We start from the raw sequence: 20649 nt of genomic DNA, 5'->3' as shown, positions 1-20649 counted from the left end.
AGAGGGAGACACAGAATCGGAAACAGGCTCCAGGCTCTGAGCCATCAGCCCAGAGCCTGACGCGGGGTTCGAACTCACGGACCGCGAGATCGTGACCTGGCTGAAGTCGGACGCTTAACCGACTGCGCCACCCAGGCGCCCCTCAACTTCATTCTTTCAAATGAAGTTCAAAGTCACTTAACTGTTCATTAGGATTGCATTAAATATACAGACTAATTTAGCACAACTGACACATTTTTATATTGTCTTCCCACTCAAAAACATGCTGCATTTCTCCTTTTATTTATTTTCTTTTATGGTTACCAGTAAAATTTTCTAGGTTTTTCACATAGATATATGGATTTATTTGTGTGTGTAGACACATATATGCATTCAACAATGAATTCACATATATGTATGTATCTGTATGTATATGTGTGTGTGTGTATGTACATATAGAGGGGTATTTATTTTCTACCTGATTATTATTATTTTTTTATATAAGAGAGCTTTAGGTTTCTGTATAGTTAGTTCATAGTCAGCCACCTTACTCAACTTTGTGTTCTTGTTTTGTTTTGTGAGACAGAGTGTGTGTGTGCACTCAGGGGAGTGGTGGAAGGAGAGGGAGAGATAGAATCTTAAGCAGGCTCCACACACGCGTGGAGCCCCACTCAGGGCTCAATTTTGTGACCATGACATCATGACCTGAGCCAAAATCAAGAGCAGAACACTTAACCAACTGAGCCACCCAGGTGTCCCAAACATTACTCAACTTTTGATTGTTACTAATATTTTTGGTTGATTTCTACTGTTTTCCAGGTAGACAATCACGTAACGTGTAAAGTGATCATTTTTGCCTCTTTCTATACCTATACTCGAATTAACTACAAAGACACTTACCAAAGCATTGTTTATAATACCGAAAAATATCCATCAGCAGTGGACTAAATAAGTTATTCAGAACAACCACTATCAGTATTTGGCATTTCTTCTCCTAGCCATTTTCTCATGCTTATGCACACAACCACACAGATGTATACTGAACGAACGAACGAACGAACGAACGAATGAATGAATGAAAGAGTATGTAGAGATAGACTGATTTCACCACAACAGAAAGTTACTTTTAAAGCTCTTCGGCCCTGAGGCTCTATGGTTATGCTTTGGGGAACGATGGTAGAGGAGAGAATGGGAATCAAGAAAGCTCTGAATTGTGAAAGGAGGGTGTGGGGTGCCTCCCCGACAGAGCAAGGACCTGGGTCAGCAAAGGTAACGGCGGACCAGTGACATCAAGAGACAGACACACCATGTGGACCAATCTGGCCCCACTTTGTTGTGAGACATTTTAGGGCTGGTTGAGGAGGAAGAGGAAGATTCTGGACTTTCTACTAATAGGACATCCAGGGGTAAAGCAATTTATTGAAAATCACATGAATGTGATGATTAAGCTGAATGTATTTTTCTACTCCCGTAGATCATACCTGCTAAAGAAGACTTTGAGGTTTTGAATAGTGCCTCAGGGCTTTTACACAAGCCATTTCCTCTCCTTGGTTTTCCCCTGACACCATTGTCGGGCAGCCACTTGTCAGGTAGGTCTCCCAGAAGTGTCACCTACAGAGAGAGACCTTCCTAGGTCACTTTAGCTAAGTAACCTCTCTCTCCTGCAGTCATCCTCAAACCCTTAAGACTATTTTATATTCTTCACATATCGATGGGGTTATACTCTATTTTACTATTTAGTTGTTCACATCAGAGATTGGCAAACTTAACCTGTAAAGGATCGGATAGCAAATGCTTTAGGGTTTGTGGGCCACAAATTATGTCATAAAACTATTCGATACTACTGTCATGAAAGCTATCATAGACAATACATAAATAAATGCGTGTGTCTGCGTTCAGATAAAACTTTATTTTTGGGGGGTGCCTGGGTGGCTCAGTCGGTTAAGCGTGCGACTTCAGCTCAGGTCATGATCTCACAGTTTGTGGGTTCGAGCCCCGCGTCGAGCTCTGTGTTGACAGCTCAGAGCCTGGAGCCTGCTTTGGATTCTGTCTCATTCTCTCTCTGCCCCTCCCCCACTCACTCTCTGTCTCTCTCTGCCTCTCAAAAATAAATAAGTGCAAAAAAAATTTTTTTTTAACTTTATTTTTGGATACTGAAATCTGAATTTCATATAATTTTAACGTGTCACAAAATCTCACTATGTTGTGTTTTTTTTCCCTCAACCATTTAAAAAATGGAAAAACTATTCTTATCTCACAGGCCTGTGCCTCACAAGCAGTAAGCTGAATTTGACCTGTGGGTCGCAGTTTGTGGACACCTGGTGACATGTTTATTTTCTCTTCCTCTTTCTCCATCTCCCCCTCCAGTTTCAAAAGATAAAAATCATTATCTGTCTTCCCAATGTGGGTAAAAAGGAGTCCCCCAATAAATATCTGCCAGCAGAAATTAAATTTTAAAATATTTCTTAAGAGTTTGCCCTATATGAGCTATCATCAGTGTGATACAAGCAGACATTTAACTATAATGTACTCTAGTGAGCACCGCCTGTCACTATCAAGCATCTAGTGTAAAGAGTGTTCCTCAGATTTGTGTAGTGTTCAACCTGTGCAACCTTACACGGTGGCCATTGGCATCTAACACATTCTTTTAACCCTTTATGACCTTTCCTCCTTCACTCACCTACTATGATGACAATTCTATAATCTCTACTCTGTAGCAATGAACACGATTTCTTAAATACCATTTTGTCTTCAGTGTATTCATTTATTAATATAGCCTTGCTCAGTGCTGTCATAGCTATTATGCTTTCATTTCTAATTGTCATAATCCAACTATTTTACGTGTGACCTGGTTTAAAAGTTCCATTTAGAAAAATTAAATCCACACAGAAAAACCAAACACACGGATTTCTTTAGTAGCTCACAGTTCTCCAAGATGTTAAGAAGAAATACTTACATAAACTTTCTGAACCACTGCCATGTGTATATCTGGTATTTCTATTAGTATTCTCTATAGCACGGACTGCTTCACTGGCCACGAGAGACTGAAATCAATAGAATATGAAATTTCAGTTAATGTGCAGCTTTGGAGCAGGACAAGTAGAAGTTTCTTTAAAAAAATCATCATAGGGGCGCCTGGGTGGCGCAGTCGGTTAAGCGTCCGACTTCAGCCAGGTCACGATCTCGCTGTCCGTGAGTTCGAGCCCCGCGTCGGGCTCTGGGCTGACGGCTCAGAGCCTGGAGCCTGTTTCCGATTCTGTGTCTCCCTCTCTCTCTGCTCCTCCCCCGTTCATGCTCTGTCTCTCTCTGTCCCAAAAATAACTAAACGTTGAAAAAAAAAATCATCATATATTAAATGAATCAAACTGTGTAGGTGAAGAAAAAGAAAGTATATTGGTGGTTGCTAGGGGGGTGAGGGTGAATGAATTGGGGGAGTGTTGGTTATATAAATTTCCAGTTAAATTTCCAGCTAAACAATGTGTAAGTGTATCACATCATCACATTGTACACCTTAAACTTACATGATGTTAAACATCAGTTATATCTGAATAAAGCTAGAGAAAACTGTTGATATGAAAAATCTGCATAGTAAGAATAAATAAACTTTTATGGAAATCACAGTTGGGTGGCATTAAACATAGACTCTTCTAGTACATTGAAAATTTGATTTAACTTGAAGAAAAAATAATTCTCACATGCATTTTTTAGGAGTTCATTTCTTATATACAATGAAGTATAACTGTATTCCAAAGGCAAACCGCCTGGGGTTACCCTATTCCTACACAAAATCATCACCAAACTTTAAATGCAACCTGTGTAAATACTACATATACCTAATGCTTACTTCGTTTCCTTCTCGCAAACTCCATTCTCTTCTTGGGTAAAATGCCTAATAACTACTAAAGACTCATCACATAAAAAGGATCATGTGCCCAGTGTGGAGCAGGCTAATAAGTAAGTCTGTTGTTCCACTACATTTGTTTCTAGCTTATCCAGACCTTTTGCGAAGTTCAGGCTAGCATCCGCTGTCACTCTCTTGAATAACCCAGAGGAGTTATCAGCGCATATTATGTTGTACCCCTCCTTTGTTCAAAAAAATTGTAATGGACCTCCAGTGTCTACAGAACAAAACACAAATTTATTCTGACATGCCAACAAGCGGACCACATCTACTTTCTGATGGCGTCAGTCTCTACTCTCACACCCACAGGGTCCCCTGAACACACTTTCTGCGGGGACACATCGCCTCCGCTTTGAACGTCCTCCCTTCCCGGTCTGCCTATAGAATTCCTGTCTTTCCATTTCTGGCTGAAAGTGTATCTGTTCTTCGATGGCAATCGCCCTTTATTATTATGTTTTCTTTATAGTATGTCGCCCTTTAAGAGATGAGAAATTCCTCAGGGACAGGGACTTTATCCCCAAGCGTATCTAGCATTTCCTTCTGAATCAGTTAACGAGGCCACCCCCATGCTAGCCCCGTCAGAACTGAGGACCCGCCATCTGGGCCAACTTATTCAGTAGTCACTGCACCTTGAATATAGCTACTTGTAACATTTGCTCATGGCTGAGCTCCCTAACCATATCATGTTCTCTTAAAGGGCAGGGTCCTACCGAATGCTTCTTTCATCAGTGTCCGCCAAACACAATATTTTACACCAAATAACTCAACAAAATACGTGTGACAACAGTAATCCAAAAATAAGGGAAAATCAGACTAGTTCTGTTTCCAAATCATGATAAATATCCTTTCGTTTCTTCAAGGATGACACCAATAAAGGAGCTTTCCTTAAAAGTTTTCCTTTGAGAAGAAGAAAGAATTGCAAGCATCAAGCACGTTTATGTTCTAAATGAGCTATTTTCAGGAAGTGCAAATAACATTATATTTGTCATCAGCCACTGCTAGCCCTTAATGTGGCTATAGTTTATTCTTGTAAGAGAACCAGGACATAAAACCAACACCAAAACCAACCAAATAAACACACAAACAAAAACCCCCAAAACAAAAAACAAACAAAAAAAAAACACCCCACAAATAATCTAATTAAATAATAGGCAGAGAACCTAAATGGATATTTTTCCAAAGAAGGCATACAAATGGTGAACAGATACATGAAAAGATGCTCAACATCACCGTGTATCAGGGAAATGCAAATCAAAACTACCATGAATATCACCTTGCACCTGTCAGGATGGCTGTTATAAAAAATACAAGAAATAACAAGTGTTGGCATGGAGGTGGACAAAAGGAATTCTCGCACACTGTTTGATAGGAATGTAAATCGGGGTGAACACTGTGGAAAACAATATGGAGGTTCCTCAAAAATTAAAAATAGAAATATCATATGATACAGTAATTCTACTACTGGGTATTTACCCAAAGAAAATGAAAACACTTGCTTGAAAAGATACATGATCCTATGTTTATTGCAGCATTATTTACAATGGCCAAGTTATGGAAGTAACCTAAGTATCCGCTGATAGATGAATGCATAAAGATGTGTGTGTGTGTATGTGTGTGTGTGTGTGTGTGTATGTGCAATGAAATATTACCCAGCTATAAAATGGAATGAGATCTTGCCATTTGCAACAACATGAATGGATCTAGAGGGAATTACGCTGAGTGAAATAAGCTAGAGAAAGACAAATACCATATGATTTTACTTACATGTGAAATCTAAAAAACAAAGCAAATGAACAAACAAAAATATGGAAACAGAGTCATAAATACAGAGAAGAAACTGGTGGTTGCCAGAAGGGAGGGGGTTGGGAGGATGGATGAAATAGGTGAAGGAAATTAACAGGTACAAACTTCCAGTTATAAAATAAATAAGTCATGGGTTAAAAAAATACTGCATAGGGAATATAGTCAATAATATTGTAATAATGTTATAGAGTGACAAATGGTAACTACACTTACTGCAGTGAGCATAATGCATAGAACTATGGAATTACTATGTTGTACAATTGAAACTAACACAACATTGTATGTCAACTATACTTCAATAACAAAAACATACAAATTTAAAAACATAAAAAGAGCAAGAGGAAAGAGAACCAGAATAAAATGAGTAAGAAACAGAACACGACATAAAGATCAGAACTTGGGCAAGAATCAGACTGTTGCCATAACCCTTCCATTGTCTGGAAGGCATCTGAGGTGAGAATTCGGCCAATCCCAGCTACAATCCATCAAGAACCCTTGCATCCTTTGCCATCAACCCAAACATAGGACATCTGGGACCAAAAAGGAGTGAGGGGTTAGCAGACAAAATGAGTCTTCTTTGAACTTCTGTATCATTCACTACATTCCAAAAAAAGGTGGGAGGGGGTTCTCGCTTCGGTGTTGAAATTGGAGGTGCTTTTACTAGGACCAAACCCCTGGGGGTTAGAGAGGGCAGTGTGCACACAATTCCCAACGGTGACATCAAATTAAATGAGTGTGGTACCAGGACTTGATTTATCTGTTGTTGAAAGCGAGGTACCACAAAGCAGACCCACAATTCCAGAGACTCTCGTCCTTGCTGTTAGGGCTTTATATGTAGATCAGTTCCACGGGGAATGGTTCCCCCTGACCTTCAAGCAGTATGTCAGTTATTTTCTTAGATACCCATTTACTGGACTGAAGTTCTTGTCCACAGAATAGGACCCATTCTTTATATTCCCTCAGTGAACCCTGACCCAGGGTGACTCTCAGCAGAACGAGATCAAAACAGAAAGCATCTTTCCATCTGTCCTCCAGAGGAGAAAATTTTTCCCACAGTTTTTGATTCTTGAACTTGGTATTATTTTATTTCTGAAATGCCAATGAAAAAAAAGATAATTGAGTAGCACTTACCAGCTCCTCGTGGTCTTTGGTTTTGCTTCTATTATAGGAATATGGAAACACTATCTTCTGGGAGTATGAATGCATACTGATGTAAGCCTTAATGTGGTTGATGTTTTTTCTCAAGAAACTGGCCATTGCCTTCACTTCTGGCTCTGACTCAGGGTAAGGGCCACAGTAGGTTTCCGAGCAAGAGAAACTTGATGCACCTTCCTCTGAAGTGAAATGGATAGAGTGGGATTAGCAAACGCCATTGTAATTTGTGATTTCCCTGACAATGCATCCTCCTAATACCCATGGTGTAAAACTTTTAGAGAAATGGATTAGACAGAGCTCTGTAAAGAACATATTTATGTTTCTATTGAAGCAGATGTTTCTATGCCCTCAGAACAAACACCCCAACAATCGCTGCCTGGGGACAGCCATCTTGCACCCTTTGTGAAAGTGGCTAAGGACGTCTCAGAGACGTCAGCCCTGCCTCCAAACTTGTGGTTCTGTGAGATAGAGAAACCCCATTTTTTTAGAAACCCCATTTTCTTTAATCCAGCGTGAGCTTGGTTTTTCTGATATTTGTAGTTTAAAAATTACTAATCAATGTGGTCCATAAAAGGAGTCTCATTTGGGAACTCAGACTATACAAGTCTGTCTTCCATGCTACTTGCTAAGGAGGTTTGGCAAATAAAAGAAGATGGAATGTTCGGGGCCAGAGTAATGTTTATTCATCCTTTTGAGAAATTATAGTATACATCACTTTGGATGGTAGCCTGCCTCCTACCCCTTCACCTTTCTTCTTTAATTCACAGGGGTGGAGCCTCAGGGAGCCACCTCTGACCCCAAACATTATTCCTGCCTGGAAACAGTTGACTAATCTTGAACTAGGTCCCTAACTTGTGTTCTGTCACTCTGAATCCCTCCGCTGATAACTAGGTATCGAGAGGAAGATCCTAGCGTCAGTCCAGCTGCACTCTTGAACAAAGAAAACACCAGCTGACCTGAAACTCTAAGATTTACACACAGTATCTCATTCACTCCTCTTGGCAACCCTATGAATGAAATACTGCTGGTTCAGGAGATGCAAAGTGAACATTCTTGGCAGTAAGGACCTTTTACGATAAGAGGCTAAATGGCATATTGTTAATCACCCAACCGCTTGATCCTAAGCTTGGTGTTGCCATTTAATAGCTATATGGCCTTCGGTGAAATGTTTTAAACCTGTCTAAACCTTGATTTTCCTCTCTGCTAAATGGAAAAGTTATACATTTAACGTGGATTTCATGAGGATTCAGTACAATGTATATGAGGTGCTTTGCATGATGCCTTGTAAATACTAAGATTCAGTAATCATTGCTTTTCCTCCTCATGGTCTTTGTCTCGTGTCGTCGTCGTGGTCGCCATCATCACCATCATCATCATGTGGATTGGAATAAAACAAAAACCGATTGTGCTTTGCAGGGATGAATGGAGAGAGAAAGGACTCACAGAGCTCACTGCAGTCCCCCAGGCCCAGTTCCAAGCTGTTTCTGAAGCTCGTTGCCCTTGTCCTGGGGTTCCATGGTCTACTCCATTATCCTTACAGGTCCTGCCTGCCTCAAGTTGGCTCTGATTTCTGCCTTTTATTTGCAAGAGAGACAACCTTAATGTTTGTGAAACATTCTTTTCGGCACAAGAAAATATGTGCTAAACATCCAAGACCTTTCCAAGTATTTCATTTGTATTAGTGGGGTTTTTTTTTGTTGTTTTTTGTTTTTTGAGAGAGAGAGAGAGAGAGAGAGAGAGAGAGAGAGAACTCTAAGCAGTCTCCACTGTCAGCATGGAGTCAATACAGGAGTCAGTCCCACAACCCTGGGATCATGACCTGAGCTGAAATCAAGAGTCAGACACTCAACCGACCGAGCCACCCAGGTTCCCCCATTTGTATTTTTAACCAATAATGTGATCAGACCAACCATTCTGATAGTTTCATATCCTTTGATTACTCCTGCCCTTTTCCCCCTGATATATAGTTTTAGAGAGTAGAGATTCTACGTTAGGAGTAGGGGGACATCAAAGAGACGAAGGAACAGGTGGTCCCCTAACATGAATCCTCAGACCAGAGCCGTTCCGTAGAAACATACGGCAAGTTACGTATTTAGGTTTTCAAGTAACTGTGTATTTCAAAAGCAACAACCTATTTTAGTAATACAACTGATTTCACCCAATAGGTACCAAGTACAATCCTTTCAAACACAGTCAATACAAAAATTGTTCATGGCATACTTTAGGCCCCTTTTTTCACACCAAGTCTTTGAAATCTGGTGTGTATTTTACACTCACTGCACATCTCAATTCAGACAAGCCACATTTCAAGTGTTCAGGGGCCACATGCAGCTAGTGACTACTGCAGTGGACAGAGCAGCCTCAGACTCTCATTCTGTGACTGTCATTCTAGAGGTTTCAAGTATTTCGGTACAAAGATTCATGGAGAGTCAGGACCCTGGAGTCCGGGACTGCTTTGCTCCTAAACAGACATGTCGATCTGGGCAAGCTATTGCATCTGGCTCAGCTGAAGGTGCTTCATCTGTAGTGCTTGGTCTCCCAGATCCCTTCGAGCTTAAGTATTATCTCTTGTATGAACCCTGGAATAAAAAGATATCTAGTACAGGAAAGTTCGTAGAACAGAGAGTAGAGCAGACATTACAGGGACTGCGGTGAGTAGAAAACAAGAAGACATTGCTAAATGGTCACAGAGCTTCTGTTTGGGCTGAAGAAAACTTTTGGAAATGGATACTGGTGATGGTTTCACAGACTGGATATACTTAATGCTTCAATGTGCTGAATGGTTAAAATGACAAATTTCATGTTATATGTATTTTAGTGCCATAAAAGCGATGAAAAAAACACTATGGTCTCATGGGAAAGAAAGAAAGGATTTTCCACTGTACAATAGCTACCAAAACTTTGCAGTTTAACTTAACATCTTAGAAAATGAGGGGATCTATCTTAGGAGGTTTGAGACCAGAGGTCCTCACAAAATGCTACCTGTTATGGAGTGAATTCTGTCTCCCCAAAATTCACATATGCAAGCCCTAAGCCACAATGTACTATGTTTGGAAAGAGGGCCTTTAAGAAGGTAATTAAAGTTGAAGGAAGTCATGAAGGTGGGGTGGCTGGTGTCCTTTTAAGGAAAGAGAGAGACACCAGAGATGTGCACAAAGAGAAAATGTCAAGTGAGGACACAGTGAGAAAGTGGCCATCTGCAAGCCAAGGACAGAGGCCTCAGGGCAAACCCACCCTGCTGACACCTTGATCTTGGACTTCCAGCCTTCAGATCTGCAAGAAATAAACTTACCTTGTTGGAGCCATCAGCCTGCAGCATTTTGTTAGCGGCAGCCTGATCCGTCTAAGACAACTCACCTCCATTCCCACCTCCAACACACACACACACACACACACACACACACACACACACACACACACAATTTTAATACAGAGGAAGGGGGGAAGTGAACATGAAACAAATAAGCAGGCTTGATATATCATTTCTCATTAAAGAGTAAGGTGCTCTTTGAGATTCTTAAAAAAAAAAAGTATCATAAAGGCGTGTTCTAGTTGCAGGGACAAGGAAGTGAGAAGATTTAGTTCTTTCTCACTGGCTTGCTTACATACTACTATAGAGATACTGGGGTGGTGGGGGCCACCTGGGTGGCTCAGTCAGTTGAGCGTCCGACTTTAGCTCAGGTCATGATCTCGCGGCTTGTGGGTTCGAGCCCTGCGTTGGGCTCTGTGCTGACAGCTCAGAGCCTGGAGCCTGTTTCGGATTCTGTGTCTCCCTCTCTCTCTGCCCCTCCCCCATTGGCACATACGCACTCACTCTCTCTCAAAAATAAATAAACATAAAAAAAATTTTTTTTTAAGAGATACTAGAGCACCAGAGGGAAAAAGAAGAGTCCTTATAATTACTTTTTGTTTTATTTGCTTGCTGTTTCTGTTTCTAACTCTTGTGATGGGTAATAATAAAGTGCCACGCCTCAGAGCGGCCTCTGGTACTTCTTGATGGCAGTAACAATATATTTGACGTCTCGGCTATTCAAATTTTTTATGGCTTCGCCGTAAAAAAATATTAAGTGAAACAGAGCACCAAAAGAACTTCCAGATAAAAGAAGAAGTTCCAGAAGGCAACCTATAACAGAAGAGTGATTCTCAGACATAGAAGAATCGTGATAACTTTGGAATCAGTCAGCCTGGCTTCATAACCCAGGTCTGTCACTTCCTTAGTCTGTGATCTTGAGCAAGGGATTCAACCTCCTGAGTCTGGGATTCTCCATCCAGGATACACAGTTAATGAAACCTAGGGGGAGACATATATAAACGGCTCTGCACTTAGTAACTAACAGCTCTATTCAATCTGTTGTATATTCGCTGCTGCTTCTCTGACCCCCTGCCCAATTATCACTGCTGTGGCAGAGTCTTTGGGCCCCAGTGGGTACTTTTATGGGACAATCTTAAGAACGGCTCTCACAGAGAAACCACTGAGTGGTTCCCTTAATCACAAAAGGAGTGAGTCTGAGGGGAGATTAACTGCTCCTTCCTCTGCTTGCTTACTACATCTGTAACTCTCTTACAACAACTAAGTCATTCCTATATTCATTTAATTAATTTCTGCGACTCCCGCATGTGCCAGGCACTGCACTGGGTGGTCCCTTCCCTCACTGAGTCTCTAGCCTAGAGAAGGAAGGAAATACGGAAATAAGGGGGGTACTCTGCGGTGAGGTTTTCACATGCACTCTGAGAGAATGATGAAACGTTCAAAATCACACATTTTCTCTTCTGTTTTGAAAAGAAATATGTACAATCACGTACACAGCACTGTGTAGGACAAAGGGGTGATTAGACTCAAGGTTATCATCAGGTTTAGTTCTGTAGCTGTTTCTTTCTTTCTTTCTTTTTTTTTTAACGTTTATTTATTTTTGAGACAGAGAGAGACAGAGCATGAACGGGGGAGGGTCAGAGAGAGAGGGAGACACAGAATCCTAAACAGGCTCCAGGCTCTGAGCAGTCAGAACAGAGCCCGACGCGGGGCTTGAACTCACAGACTGCGAGATCGTGACCTGAGCCGAAGTCAGACGCTTAACGGACTGAGCCACCCAGGCACCCCTGTAGCTGTTTCTTAAATGTAGTAACTATGAGATACAATGGGGGTGTGAACCAACACCTACCTCCCTGAGAACAGACAATGTTCTGTTTTGTCTTGTTTTGTTTTGTTTTTTGTTTTTTTGTGGTTGTTTTTTTTTTTTTTTTTTTGAGAGAAAGACAGAGATTGAACAGGAGCAGGGGAGAGAGGTGGGGTGGGGGAGAGAGAGACAGAGACAGTCCCAAGCAGTCTCCACGTCTGACACAGGGCTCTATCCCACACCCTTGGGATCATGACCTGAGCAGAAATCAAGAGTCAGATGCTGAACTGACTGAGCCACCGAGGTGCCCCCAGATAATGTTCCTGAATGCCTAAATCAATATCCACTGAGTACTTTGACTCGTTCAAATCAATAAATGATAGGCTCTTGCTATGCCAGACATAAGTTTATGGTATTCATAAAAATAGTAAATAGTGAAAACAAAAGAAAATGTTTTTGAATGCTGGGGAAGTAAGCCCTTTCCTATGCAATTAAAAAGGACAGCTACTCACCTTACCCTGGTCTTTGATACTCTAATGATGAATATTATTTTTTCTTTAAAGTAGGATTTTTAACAGCCGCTTCATTATCATTCCAGAAAAGTAGAATATTAGCATTTTGAAGCTAAAAGGGACCTTAAGGAACCAGCCTAAGTTCCTTTTTCTTTTAATGTTTATTTTTTTTATTTTGGGGAGAGAGCGAGAGTGCTAGTGAGTGAGCACAAGTGGGGGAGGGACAGAGAAAGGGAGACACAGAATCTGAAGCAGGCTCCAGGCTCTGAGCTGTCACCACAGAGCCCAATGCGGGGCTTGAACTCATGAACCATGAGATCATGACCCGGGCCAAAGTCAACCGACTGACCTACCCAGATGCCCACCAAATTCCTTTTTTTAAAGACGAAATGGAAGGGCGGAGGGGTTAAGGTGAATTGTGCATATTTACAGCACTGCACTTAACTAAAAAGCCTATTTGAATTATTTCCTGATTTAGATAGGCCTCCCCTGTAATTACTCTGAATTAATAGGCCTTTCTCTGTGAATGTCCCCTTTCAAATGAATGAACATTGCTAGAAATAAAGCAAACGACCTACCACACCAGTGTTTGGAAGCAAAGTTCCTGTTCAGGTCTGTTCCGATGCAACGATTATTTTCATGAAAAGACCGGTTCTTTCTCCACATTCGATTCTAAACAAACAAAATACTGATAACCAGGATGGCCATGTTTGCAGTTCAAGCAAAGACACAACTTCTAAAGCCTAAGTGACCAGAGTTGTGTGTCTGTCCTGCAAACCCAACACTCTGCTCTGCCACTGTCCTCACAGCATTCCTTTCGCACAGCCCTCTCTCTATCCAGGTCTCGACCATGTTCTCTCAAAGCTATTTCAGTGTGAACCAGATGAAATGGGGATATTTAATCAATTTTGACTCATACCAACAGAAATTTCATTTGGCTTTGCAAGGCTGGTTATTGGTTCTCTTTAAATCTTGTTTGCTTCCATTTTAATTTCTTCTGAGAAAAGGAAAATAACTTTGTGTTTCAATGAGAATGAAAATGATGACTTATGAGTCTCAATGCTCTCTTTATTTTTTTCATATTTATACTTAATTTTTATATTTATATATTTTTTTAAAATAAAGTTTATTTATGTTGAGAGAGAGACTCTGTGTGTGTGTGTGTGTGTGTGTGTGTGTGTGTGTGTGTGTGTGTGTGAGAGAGAGAGAGAGAGAGAGAGAGAGAGAGAGAGAGGGCAGGGGCAGAGAGAGAGGGAGACAGAGAATCCCAAGCAGGCTCTGCACTGTCAGTGAGGAGCCCGATGTGGGGCTCAATTGCACAAACCGTAAGATCATGACCTGAGCCCACATCAAGAGTAGGATGCCCAACCAACTGAGCTACCCAGGCACCCCTCAATGCTCTCTTTAGATTGAATTAAACTCTCTCATTTAAAAGTGTCAGGAGGTGGAGATGTGAAGACACTTCTAGCCCGATGGTTCCTTTGATTGTACCGATTCGATCCTGGTGTGTGAACACAAAGCGAATTGCCCCATTGGGTTCTTGGGGACAAACTGAGAAATTTGATCATGTACACAGTTGCACAGACTTTGTTTAAACCTGTAGTTGAGATGACGTGGCAAATTTACCCCGGTGTCATCAACCCTCTGCCCAGCTTCCCGGTCCGCTTCCAGCGGGGGGCTTATGGTTTAGTAGCAAGAATTACCCTGGAGAAATTAGGTTCTCACACTGCAGGGACTAACTGACAGTTTTAAGACACAAAGACAGTGGGAGGGTAGGAATAGCTAAGGATGGCCTAATTCTACTGTGATTCAAGTAAAGGAACAAGTCTATCATAACATCAATCTATGACTGTGATCGTTTATTGGACACAAATTTGTTAGGTACTGTTCTAGGGATTTCTCATTTACTTAGCTCAGGATTTGCCCAGTCCTCCCTACAAGCTTTTATTCAGTGTTCCTTTCACTTGCGATAACTTTTTCAATCAATCTCCTTCACCATTTCCAGCCATTTCTTCTGCAAAAATTACCTCTTCCTCTTCCACGAAACAATTTTTGTCCAACCCTGTATGTTTCCAATCACTCTGATTATTCTCATTCCCCTTAGTGTTTACATGTGCGGCTCAGGAGGCTTTTCTGAGCTTACATATGCTCAAATATGCTTTGATGTGCTCCTCATTAAATTAGAAAGGACTGCACTTCCATTGCTTGAGTAATTTTCCTGAATCATGATGTTGATGGGCTAGAAATACCATTGATAATGGTTTCCAGTATAGATGAGATTGACTAGGAAACTCACGCATATTAGATGTTCACGATTGAATTAAAGGGTCCTAAGGTTTAAATTCACGTATCAGTTAGAATGTAATTCTGTCAGAATGTAAGTGCAGTTAAAATGCTTCTCTCAATCCTGCAATTTATGATTTTATGAATCGAAATGCTATTCAAATGATTCCTAGATCTAGGCATTGTGCATTGTTGTAGCTAATGTCACAAAAGGAGATACAACCAGACATTACGCAGAACACAGAATCACTATGAAACAGTCCTGCCAAAAAAGTCAAATCTGAATCTGGTTTATCCCCTACTATCCAAATTTCAAATTTTAGGAAATGCAAAGGACAGAGGAGTGTTAAATTGCAACATGGCCGTGCAATTAGCAAATCCAGACAATGTGAAACCTTGTCTTCAATGAATAAATTGCAAGGAAAAATTTGAGAGAGAGAGAGAGAGAGAGAGAGAGAGAGAGATGGAGGGAGAATCTATGGATTAAAATAGAATTAAAATACACATAAACCAATCACAATATATTGGCCTTAACTGGATCCTGAATCAAAGAAAATTTTTCTAAAAAAGTTATGAAACAATTGCAAATTTAAATTTTATTGGACATTTTCTGATATTAAGTATTGTTCATTTTTAGGTACAATTGTACTGTGCTTATTTTAAGACCTATTTTAGAGATGCATCCTGAAATATTTTTGCTGAAATGATATGGTATCTGAGATTTGTTTCAAAATAATATGAATAAGGTAGACTTGGGTTGGGGATATAGACAAGAAAATATTGGCCATGAGCTGATTATTGACGAAGTTGTGTGGTAGGTACAGAGGAATTTACTATACAATTATTCCCACTCATATGTTTGAAGTTGTCCATAATAAGAATTTAAAGATATTTATATCTTAAATAAAACCATTGTGCCAAGATCCAGGATTCTATGAATAATTCGATCGGTGCATCCTTTATCCCCAACTAGGGCGTGTTTTGTTTTCTTTGCCTTTACCTACCTTTTTCCATGTGAAGTCATAACCATCCACATTAACTACCGGCATCACATAGAAATCCATTTGTGTCAGAAGACTGGTGTACAGGGTTTCTTTCCCATAGAATTGAGTTACCTACAAATTAAACCAAGCATGTTTAATAATATCTCTCTTAAGTCCTTCTAAACTTAGTCTGTTTCCTTTATGCATTATATTTTTTTTTAAACATCATTTCGTATGTTTGGATTTGCATCTTTAACTTTCAGGAAGAATATTAATTCCTTGACAAGTCTGAACTCAGGGCACTAGACTGCCCAATGGTGGCGAATGCCTTGGATAGGGGACAAATGGTCCTCTTATTTATTGGAGGCAGAAAATAGCACCGTATATTTTCTAAAATTTTCTTCTTCAAGAAACATAGAATTCTACCTTAGATGTAATTCCATTCCTTTTTCAATAATCCATATATCAATCAGAGTTTAAACTAACTTTGTCTTATGCCCAGATATGACTACATAGTTTCTACTTTGTCCTTATAACTTGGGGAGTCAAAATGTTCATTTTAATTCTTTCAACAAATCTATGAAACACGCATTCAAACCCTCACTTACCCATTCTGTTTGGAGTCCTGCTTATTGGACAAAAAGCTCCAGAGCTAATATGGATCATCTGTCAGAACCTAATACTCCCCCTTTGACGATCACTAATCAACTTCCTATCTCTGTAGATTTACCCATTCTAGGTATTTCATATAAATGGAATCATCGAATGCATGGCCTTTGTGTCTGGCTTCTGTCACTTAGCATAACGCTTGCAAGATTTGTCCATTTTGTAGCATGAGTCAGTATTTCATTCCTCTTCACTGCTGAATGATGTTCCATTATAAGGATATTCCACATTATTTTATCTACTCAGAGGTCGATGGGCACACTTTTTGACTATTATGAATAAGGATGCATGAACATCTGTAAACAAATGTGTCTGCTTCTCTTGGGTGTGTACCTACAAGTGGAATTGCTAGGTCACATGCTAATTCAATGCCTAACCTTTCAAGGAACTGTCAAACTGTAAAATAGTGGCTGCACTGTTTTACGATCCCAACAGCAATGAATGAGGGTTCTAATTTTTCCACAGCCTTACCAACACTTGTGATTATCCTTTTTGAACTTTAGCCATCCTGGTGGGTCGGAAGTGATATGTCCTTGTGGTTGTAATTTGCATTTCTCTAATGACTGATGATGTTGAATACCTTCTCATATGCTTACTGGCCATTTGTATATGGCGAGTTATCTTTTCAGATATTTTGCCCAATTTTAAATTGGACTATATGTCATTTTATTGTTTATTTGTAAACATTCTTTATATATTTTGGATACAAGTCTCTTATCATATATGTGATTTGCAAAAATTTGCCTCAGTTATATGGGTTGTCTTTTCACTTTCCTGATGACATTCTTTGAAAAGCACAAAGGTTTTTGATTTTGGTACAGCCCTATTTCTCTCTTTTGTCCTTTGTTGTTTATGCTTTTGGTGTCATATCTAATGAACAATCACCTAAAGGCACAAAGATTGACTACTTCTATGTTTTCTTCTAAGAATTTTGTAATTTTGCCTTTTAAATTTAGGTCTCTGACCCATTTTGAGTTAATATTTGCACTTGGTATGAGGTAGGGGTCCAAGTTCATTCTTTTGCATGTGGATAGCTACTCGTTCCAGCAAAGGAGGCCTTTTTTGACCTTTCACAAAGGTGCCATCCGGACCAGTGGTAGGCTTGCTTGGGTGCATTTAAAGAAGATGAGGGTGCAGCATAAAATGGGAATTGGTGATCTGAAGAGTAGCAGCAGGATGAAACCAGGACCTCGGGGGAGAGGTGTAGAAAAAGGAAAGACGGAGGGAAACTGGGCATTAAGGGGACTTCTCAATGCCTACCCATAAAAGGAGAAGTGAACCCTAACGGGAGGGTGACCTGAATGGATCGGCTAGGTAAGGTTAGAGCACCCTCAGGACTTTGGATATTTTCCCGATTGGCTAAAGGGTGAGACTGGGTTGTACCTGGTATTGGGCAAACCTGTGTTCTTTTCTAGGAATTGTGTGAATTAAGGGCAGAGTTCCATAGATACAGAGAAATCTAAGAAATATTCTCACTTAACCTTGTAAATGATGTTATACTCATTAAGATATTTTCAGATTTGACATCTACCCAGTTATTTATATGTCAAAAGCATACAATCTAGGCATATAATCATATCATTGAAGTAATTTAACCTCTAGATTTCTTTTTTTTTTAAATTTTTTTTTCAACGTTTATTTATTTATTTTTGGGACAGAGAGAGACAGAGCATGAACGGGGGAGGGGCAGAGAGAGAGGGAGACACAGAATCGGAAACAGGCTCCAGGCTCCGAGCCGTCAGCCCAGAGCCTGACGCGGGGCTTGAACTCCCGGAGCGCGAGATCGTGACCTGGCTGAAGTCGGACGCTCAACCGACTGCGCCACCCAGGCGCCCCTAAACTCTAGATTTCTATAAGCCTTGTAACATGACTTAATAGATCAACTGTGTTTAAAGACATGATATTTTAAAATAACACTTCAACCAAGTGTAACGTATTTATTAATCTAATAATTTACTATCAATTTGTGATTTGTGTATCCTGGGGCTCTCCAGTGAGTTTTCATGGTATTTTATAAAGATATGTACAGTCATGGTTTTATATTTAGCGAATGAATCACTCTTAATGAGGTAGGTGGCTGAAGACAAAACACACACAAAAGACAACAAATAAATATTTATCAAAGGAATGATTTACCAACAAGACAAGTAACAAAGTTGAACTCGCTGTCCTAGTATAAAAACAAGACAAGAAGAAAGAGGGTACCAGAGGACAGCACAAGAATGAGAGACTAGGGGTGGGAAATAAAGGCCTGACTGATTCCTATTAGCTTGACCTCTGGCAGATAATTACTCACTTCTTTTCCTGAGGCACACCAAAGCTTTGTCTTTATTATGGTCCCCAACAACAACAACACCTGCCAAAAAATTCACCAATAGCCACTTGACAGAATAAATTAGTCCAAAAAGGCATATAAGATACTATGAATAGAAGATTTTCTTAATTTTTTTTTTTTTTAATTTTAGAGAGAGAGAGCAAGAGCGGGGGAAGAGGGGCAGAGGGAGAGAGAGAGAATCCCAAGCAGGCTGCACGCTCAGCAATGGAGCCTGATGTGGGTCTCATTCCCATGACCCTGGGATCACAACCCAAGTGGAAATCAAGAGTTGGACACTTAACCGACTGAGCCACCTGGGAGCCCCTATGAACGGAAGATTTAAAAATAAACTGTTACTCCTGCTACCAGTAGAAATACAGCAAAGAGCTTAAGTCCCAGTTTTTCTGCAATGGCAACAAAGTATTTAGCACAATGGTAGGTACTGTCTGAACCCAAGAATTGTATTTCAGCCTAAAGCTGAAGCATCAATTTAAATTTTAAATGTTATGAGATGTTGAGTGCTGATCCTGTGGACCAAACAATATAATGAGTTATACTGTAACAACAACAAAAACTGACTTTACAGATTATCTTTGTCCTTAACAAGCTGATAAAACTGTTAGGTTGGAAAGGAAACAGAAAGAATTCAATGCTATAAGTACGGTAATAATTTCAGGATGTACAAGGTGGTTCAGAAGAAGGAGAGTTAATTTTTCAGGTGTTTGGTGTTAGAATTCCTGAAGAGCAGGCTGAGGGGACAAGACATTCAGGATACGGGTGAATGGGTGGTGAGCAGATGTGAGGAATGACAGAAACAGAAGGACTGGAAATTAAGAAGTCAGATTGTTAAGTGGCTCCTCCTATCCTTCCTGGCCACTGTCCTCAGCCATATTTTGGATCTAAAGGTCAGGGAGAGAATTAGTTTTGAGATCCGAGGAAAGTCATGGGAGAAGTTTACTGAAACAGAGTTGAGATTAGGTTTAGTGATGTCGAGTTCAAGTTTCTGAGATTATTCCCTAGCTAGATCTCGCACATGGACTTTAAATTCACTCAGAACGACAGCAAGAATTGGAGAGGAATAAAGAATCGCGAGCCAGGTTCCAGGGAGTTATCTGGAGGCCATTAGATGACAGTAAAAAGAAAACTCAAGAGTGGCTCAATCAGATCAGATCACGAATTTGGGGGAAAAGGCAGTAACTGCAGATGATTTCCCCGCTGTCTGAAATCTTTCCATAAGCCACAATGGGATAAAGTGAAGAGTATCCCCTACTTTCCCAACACTTTTACATCAGCACCTGTTTTTGCTTACTGCAAGGAGAGTTTTTGCTTTTCTGAAAAAAGCCATCACCATCCTAATGCAGGTCTTTCGTAAAAGTGAATGGCATAATGCGAACTTTAGGAAAGCAGGGGACACCTGTAGCAGGACAGGAGAATGTCGATCCACTCCTCTGGTCCCTTGGCACATGGAGATACGAAAGAAAGAGCAGGCTGTCTCCTTGATGCAGCTTCTATGAAGCAGTGCCCTTCACAAGTCACGTGTCAGCTAAGGTAAGGGGCAGCAGAAGGAAATCTGCGGAGGCCATAAGGTTGCAGGGTGCCCACTTTGTGTGCAGCTACGTGAGCATTTTCCTGGGCAGAGGTTCACAGGGAGGCTAGGACTGAGAAAAGCCAGCTGGCAGACAAAATGCTAAGCAAGGCGCGATGCCCCGTACATGTTCCTTGGGCTCCTATGATGGGCCAGGCCGGTGCTTGTCATGCCCAAGCTAGCCTTGGCCCTGCCTTTGCAGAAGTGGAAGGGATCTAAAATTGGTCTCTAGAGGATGAATGAGAGGCATAGAAAGAAATGACTGGCCTCAGGCTCCCCAAAGTGTAGAGTGATGGGTTTCTCCTAAGCTGAGACTGCACCACACTGAGTTAGAGAAAAGAGTAAGAGAGTACG

General features: G+C 40.6%; 1 protein-coding gene across 1 annotated transcript in view; it reads right to left on the bottom strand.

Moving 5' to 3' along the window:
- The window catches only part of CPB2 (carboxypeptidase B2), a 51090-nt gene that overhangs the window by 2392 nt on the left and 28049 nt on the right, over nt 1–20649 (bottom strand). The window contains exons 7-10 of the mRNA XM_040448475.1: nt 15752–15862; nt 13043–13136; nt 6815–7017; nt 2936–3023 (exon numbers count right to left, since the gene is read on the bottom strand). Of these exons, the coding sequence (XP_040304409.1) occupies nt 2936–3023; nt 6815–7017; nt 13043–13136; nt 15752–15862 (496 nt within the window). The remainder of the gene's footprint in view (nt 1–2935; nt 3024–6814; nt 7018–13042; nt 13137–15751; nt 15863–20649) is intronic.

Source organism: Herpailurus yagouaroundi, unplaced genomic scaffold (assembly GCF_014898765.1).
Source record: "Herpailurus yagouaroundi ecotype Mexico unplaced genomic scaffold, PumYag 197, whole genome shotgun sequence".
Taxonomy (NCBI): domain Eukaryota; kingdom Metazoa; phylum Chordata; class Mammalia; order Carnivora; family Felidae; genus Herpailurus; species Herpailurus yagouaroundi.
The sequence above is the reverse complement of the archived record's forward strand: the minus strand, read 5'-3'. Positions and strand labels throughout refer to the sequence as shown.